General features: G+C 45.9%; 1 protein-coding gene across 1 annotated transcript in view; it reads right to left on the bottom strand.

The window, feature by feature from the left end:
- The window catches only part of LOC109924102 (beta-1,4 N-acetylgalactosaminyltransferase 1-like), a 122,513-nt gene that overhangs the window by 32,296 nt on the left and 83,143 nt on the right, over positions 1-7,074 (bottom strand). Inside the window, exons 3-4 of the mRNA XM_048618827.1 lie at positions 4,885-5,100; positions 2,921-3,128 (exon numbers count right to left, since the gene is read on the bottom strand). Of these exons, the coding sequence (XP_048474784.1) occupies positions 2,921-3,128; positions 4,885-5,100 (424 nt within the window). The remainder of the gene's footprint in view (positions 1-2,920; positions 3,129-4,884; positions 5,101-7,074) is intronic.

Here is a 7,074-nt window from a genome sequence, read left to right as displayed (position 1 = left end):
ATCCACCCTAACGTGCACATCCCTGGGCACTACGGGACAATTTAGCATGGCCAATCCACCCTAACCTGCACATCCCTGGGCACTACGGGACAATTTAGCACGGCCAATCCACCCTAACCTGCACATCCCTGGGCACTACGGGACAATGTAGCATGGCCAATCCACCCTAACGTGCACATCCCTGGGCACTACGGGACAATTTAGCATGGCCAATCCACCCTAACCTGCACATCCCTGGGCACTACGGGACAATTTAGCACAGCCAATCCACCCTAACCTGCACATCCCTGGGCATAGAACATAGAACATAGAACAGTACAGGCCCTTCGGCCCACGATGTTGTGCTGAACTTTTACCCTAAACCTAAGGTCTATCTAACCTCCACCCCTACCTTATAGTATCATCCATATGCCTATCTAATAGCCGCTTAAATGCCCCTAATGAGGCCGACTCCACTACCCTCTCCAGCAAAGCATTCCATGCCCCGACCACTCTCTGAGTAAAGAACCTACCTCTGATGTGTCCCCTATATCTACCTCCACTCACTTTAAAACTATGCCCCCTCATAATAGCTACCTCCACCCTAGGAAAAAGTCTCTGGCGGTCCACTCTATCTATACCTCTGATAAACTATGGGACAATTTCCCATGATCAATCCACCCTAACCTGGACATCCCTGGGCACTATGGGACAATTTAGCACGGCCAATCCACCTTAACCTGCACATCCCTGGGCACTATGGGACAATTTCCCACGGCCAATCCACCCTAACCTGCACATCCCTGGGCACTATGGCACAATGTAGCATGGCCAATCCACCCTAACCTGCACATCCCTGGGCACTATGGGACAATTTAGCATGGCCAATCCACCCTAACCTGCACATCCCTGGGCACTACGGGACAATTTAGCACGGCCAATCCACCTCGCCTGCACATCTTTGGACTGTGGAAGGAAACTGGAGCACCCAGAGGAAACCCACGCATACACGGGGAGGATGTGCAGGCTGTTATCGACCAGACCCAACCCCCTCAAAATATTCAGAAAATAGTCTAGACCCTAACATTTTCTTATTTTCAAAGTAAGGTGTTGCATTCCAGATGTAATTCGATTGGTCAAACCACCAGAATTAAAGCAAAACACATAGTTAAAATACAACAGAAGAAGGAATTGGAATAACTTAACTGTATTAGAAAATTTAACCGAATAATGGGTACAGTAACTATTACAAATTCCCTGTTCCAATATAGTAACATCACATAAACGCACTCCTTGGCCAAGAGGCAAATTCAGTGAAATGGATTCTCACATGCAACTCCCATATCCCAAAAGGAAGAACATCAAGAGAAAATTCTGAGACAGTGTAGCAGCTGGGAGAGATTTACTGCAGCTCCGAACTATGCTGAGATCCAGCAACAACTGCTTAAAAGCTAAAACTAAAACTAAAAATCCTGGTTCTGTGGGAGGTTGACCACACCCATTCAGGCTGCTTCTATTGTTCTAACATTTTAAAAAAAAAACACCCAAGGCCTCACAGGGTGTTTATCTTCTTGTAGATTGCTCGCCACCTGTTCCCCAAAGTCTCCCTCCAAAAGAAACCAGGACAAAACACAGCCCTTAAAGCCACAGTATTGTCACAAGATTTATGACGCACAGTGAAAGGGTGGCACAGTGGCTCAGTGGTTAGCACTGCTGCCTCATAACACCAGGGACCCGGGTTTAATTCCAACCTCGGGCGACTGTCTGTTGGAGTTTGCACATTCTCTCTGTGTCTGCGTGGGTTTCCTCCGGGTGCTCCGGTTTCCTCCCACAGTCCAAAGGTGTGCAGGCTAGGTGGATTGGCCATGCTAAATTGTCCCATAGTGCCCAGGGATGTGCAGGTTAGGGTGGATTGGCCGAACTAAATTGTCCCGTAGTGCCCAGGGATGTGTAGTTTAGGGTGGATTGGCCATGGGAAATTGCCCCATAGTGCCCAGGGATGTGTAGATTAGGGTGGATTGGCCATGCTATATTACCCATAGTGCCCAGGGCTGTGTAGATTAGGTGGGTTACAGGGAGACGGGTCTGGGTGGGATGCTCTGAGAGTTGGTGTGGACTTGTTTCCACACTGTAGGGATTCTATGATGAGGCTTTGTTGGCAATCGGGTGATCTAATGCTTGACTGTTAATTTTCGGTTCTCTGTTGTATTTTTGTCAGTCTGAAGCTGGGGAAAGGGGTGTGGGTTACAGACAATAAGGATTGTGCCAGCAATAGTTTGAGGGTTCAAGTCTAATATCCTTGCCTTTGTTCTGCGAAAGAATACTTACAGGGCCCGCTGACGGAACAAAGACATCGACTTCTCACTTTTATTTAAGAAACATCTTTCCTGTAGGCCTCATCTTGCCACAGGGCTGCAAGAGAGGGCACTATCATGTGACATTGCATCATTTCCTGTGCTTGAATAATTGCTTGGTAGTACAGAACTTAAATATTTCCAAAAAAAGAAACAAAATTGAAGCTTTCCTGCTCCTCTGATGCTGCTTGGCCTGCTGTGTTCATCCAGCTCTACACCTTGTAAAGCTCTTTTTTAACCCTCATTAAGGCTGGGACACCAGAAGCCAAACTTAAAAAGGCAATATCAAGTTGTACAGTGTGAGGAGAGGGTGCTGATTGGTTGAACCATGGTCGGCATGGAGATTCAGCAGGAACTGTTAATGGTCAATCTTTGATAGCTAATTAAATTCAGACCAGGAACATAGATTCTGATTGCTCAGGGTGTTGCAAGCAAGGATTAGCAGTCTCTCTTACTGTTTCCTCAGTGAAAAAGGAGCAATGAACAGATTCAGGCACAGGCCCTGGACACCTATACTGGGGCTTCTATCAACATGGAGGTCATTGTTGTGGGACAAGTGAGCCGTCAGTCAGAATAAACGCTCGCACATCTGATTTGGTGCTACTTAGGAACATATACCTTTGTAGAAAATGCTGATACTCCTGTTCCCTCCTTTTCTTCAAATCCTCCCGTTCGTCTTCTTTGAAGACCTGCTCAAACTGTTGGACAGAAACCTGACGGAAAAGGTGCTTGGTAAAGGGTAGATTTATCATGGGCTCCTCTTTCTCACATTGGCAGCCATTCTTTGGAAGAAGCCTAAGGATAAAGAGTTTTGTGACATCAAAATGTGCTAATAACTCAAAGTTTGGACAAGTATTGGATACCTCTTCATGATTGGCTTGAGAAACCCAATGACCCAAAATTAACAAAGGCAATCATTAGGACATTTAATAATCTACACCTCTTCCCATAGATCCAATAAAAAAAATTGAACAACTTACCAGTGAGATGAAAACCTCCTCTTTCTGAATGCTATGAGGATCCGAACAGGTACAAATTTTAGGATGGCCATGACTCAGTTCAACATGGCTACAATAAATACCAAACTTAAAGTTGTGACAACCTCTTTGATGGGGCATTTCTTTTCAACAAAAATTTATTCATCACATGTGGCTAGGCCAAGACATAAGGTGGGAAATCCCAAGGGATCGCGGAATAAAGTCAAAAAGACAAAGTTAAGGACACACTACCTGAATCCACACAGCATTCACAAGGTAGATGATTCAAACGCACAAATAGAGGCAACTGGATATGATCGAACTGCCACTACAGAAACCTGGTTACAAGGTAACCAAGAGTGGAACCTGGATTAAGATCTGGCGAAAAGATGCTGTTTTGTTTTTATTTGCTCATGAGACATCCTCGGCCAGCATTTATTGCCCATCAATAAGTTGCCCAGAGGGCAATTAAGAGGCAGCCACATTGCTGTGGGTTTGGAGTCACATGTAGGTCAGACCAGATATGGATGGCAGTTTCCTTCCCTAAAGGACAAGGTTATAGAGTCACCATTAGGCTGGCTTTTAATTCCAGATGATTTGATTGAATTCAAAGTCTGCTAAATGCTGCCAAGGTGGGACTTGAACCCAAGTCTCTGTGATATTAATCTGGGATTCCGAGCTCACTCGCCCTGTGATATTATCACTCCACCACACGCGCTTAGTTGCTGACTCAATCTCGGTGTGTCGGTGCCTATTGGAGATTACCATCAACTTTCTAAGGGAAACTAGCCAAAAATGACAAATGAGCACCTAGATCTTGAAGGGAACAACTCACTCGCCACACCTCCAAGTGTTAAAGGGAAGAGCATTCTTTCGCGATTACCAAAATGAAGAACATAGAAACATAGCCGGTGTTATCCTCATCCCATGAATGAAGGAAAAATAAACCTCTGCAATCTTTCCAGGCTCACACACCCTGAGTTGTAAAGCAGCACGGTGGCTCAACGGTTAGCACTCCTGCCTCACAGCACCAGAGACCTGGTTTCGATTCTACCCTCGGGCGACTGTCTGTGTGGAGTTTGCACATTCTCCCCGTGTCTGCGTGGGTTTCCTCCGGGTGCTGCAGTATCCTCCCACAGTCCAAAGGTGTGCAGGGTTAGATGGTTTGGCCATGGGAAAATGCAGGGTTAGGGTGTCTGGGTGGGATATTCTTTGGAGGGTTGGTGTGGACTCAATGAGCTGAATGGCCTGCTTCCACACTGGAGGGATTCTATGATTCCAAGTAAATCTAACCTTCTTGAAAACATTTAATCCTTTGGCCTCAACCACATTCTGTGGCAGAGAATTCCACTGGATCCAGGTGAAGACATTTCTCCTCATCTCAGTCCTAAATGGCCTGCCCCATATCCTTAAACTGTGACACACCCCACTCCCCACCAGAAATGGGGATTTTTTTGGATTAAAAAAAAACTTGAATCCCCGCACAAAAGGCAAAGAAAATGATAGTAAAGTCTGGGAGATTCAAGGCTGCCTCCATGTGACATCAGGGTGAAAGCAGGAAGGTACAGACTCACCCAGCCACTATCTCTTTCACTCTGTAGGATATGTGGGCATATTTGTCAGAAGGTTCCCAAAGCCCACGTTCCAGAAGGTTCTCGGAAATCCCAGGAAATCGGTACTTCACGTCGACAACACGGTAAGGCTTCAGCGACCAGAGGCAAAGGAAGAAAATTCCCAGCGGCAGCGTGACAAGCAAAAGGCAACACAGGGGCTTTCTGACAGGACGCATGCTGGAAGCAAGGGAACATTATCAATCATTTCTTTCAGAAAGACATTTCAAATAAGCACACTGTTGATCAACTTAATAAACTATCAGGAGTTAGTTCATGAACAACTGAACTTTGCTTTGCAACACCACTAAGTTCTTAAGGTCATAGACGCATAGAGGTCAACAGCATAATAATGGCCCTTCAGCCCGTCGAGTCTGCACTGGTTAAAAACAGTCCCCTAACTATTCCAATCCCATTCTCCAGCACTGGGCCCCATAGCCTTGTCTGCCTTAGCATTGCAAGTGCACATCTAAATCCTTCTTCAATGTGATGGGGATTTCTGCCTCTCCCACTCTTACAGGCAGTGAGTTCCAGATTCCCACCACCCTCTGGGTGAAAAGGGTTTTCCTCACGTTCCCTCGAAACCTCCTGCCCCTTACCTTCAATCTATGTCCCTGGTCATTGATTACACCATCAAGGGGAAAAGTTTCTTCCTGTGTACCCTAGCTACGTCCCTCATAATTGTATACATCTCAATCATGTCCCCTCTCAATCTCCTCTAGTCCAAGGAAAACAAGCCCAGTCTGTCCAATGTCTCTTTATAATTGAAACTCTCCAGACCAGGCAACATCCTGGTAAATCTCCTCTGCTCCAGGCTAGGCAACATCCTGGTAAATCTCCTCTGCTTCACACCAGGCAGCATCCTGGTAAATCTCCTCTGCTCCACACCAGGCAACATCCTGGTAAATCTCCTCTGCTCCAGACCAGGCAATGAAGAAGGGTCTAGGCCCAAAACGTCAGCTTTCCTGCCCCTCTGATGCTGCTTGGCCTGCTGTGTTCATCCAGCTCTACACCTTGTTATCTCTAACATCCTGGTAAATCTCCTTTGTACCCTCCTACTATCATATCCCTTGTATAATGTGGATTCCAGAACTGCACACAATAGTCTTGCTGTGGCCTAAACAACACTTTATATAGTTCCAACATAACCTCCCTGCTCTTAAACTCCCTGCCTCAACTAATAAAGGCAAGTATCCCATATGCCTTCCTAAACGCTTTATCCATCTGTCCTATACCTTAAGGGATCGGTGTACATGCACACCAAGGTCCCTCTGACCCTCGGTGCTTTCCAGGGTATTACCGTTTGTCAGGTATTCCCTTGCCTTGTTTGTCCTGCCCACATGCATCACCTCACACTTACTGGGATTGAATTCTGTTTGCCTTTGATCAGCCTCCTATATCCTCCTCTACGCTAAGGCTATCTTCGTCACTATTTACCAGCCCATCAATTTTCACATCATTCACAAGCCTACTCATTAATCTCCCTACAATCAATAGAGTCTTAGAGTCATAGAGCTGTACAGCATGGAAACAGACCCTTCAGTCCAACTCGCCCATGCCGACCAGATATCCTCAATTAATCTAGTCCCATTTGCAGCATTTGGCCCATATCCCTCTAAACCTTTTCTATTCATGTACCCATCCAAATGCCTTTTAAATGTTGTCATTGTACCAACCTCCAACACCTCCTCTGGCAGCTCGTTCCATACATGCACCACCCTCTGCATGAAAAAGTTGCCCCTCAGGTCCCTTTTAAATCTTTCCCCTCTCATCTTAAACCTATGCTCCTCTAGTTTTGGACTCCCCTTGTCTATTCACCCTATCCAGGCCCCTCATGATTTTATATAAGGTCCCCTTCAGCCTCCAACATGCCAGGGAAAATAGCCCCAGTCTATTTAACCTCCCCCTATAGCTCAAACTCTCCAACCCCAGCAACATCTTTGTATAATCTTTTCGGAACCCTTTCAAGTTTCACATCTGTACTATAGCAGGGAGACCAGATTTGAATGCAACATTTCAAAAGTGGGCTAACCAATGTCCTGTACAGCTGCAATATGACGTCCCAAAGTCTAAATCATTTCCATATAACACAAATAGCAAGGGCCCCAACATCAACCCTTGTCAAAACCTCTATTGAGTATTTAAATTGAGTGA

The sequence above is a fragment of the Rhincodon typus genome, chromosome 41 (genome assembly GCF_021869965.1).
Source record: "Rhincodon typus isolate 14 chromosome 41, sRhiTyp1.1, whole genome shotgun sequence".
In the NCBI taxonomy this organism is placed as follows: Eukaryota; Metazoa; Chordata; class Chondrichthyes; order Orectolobiformes; family Rhincodontidae; genus Rhincodon; species Rhincodon typus.
Note: the sequence above shows the minus strand (reverse complement) of the source record. Positions and strands in the feature narration are given on the sequence as shown.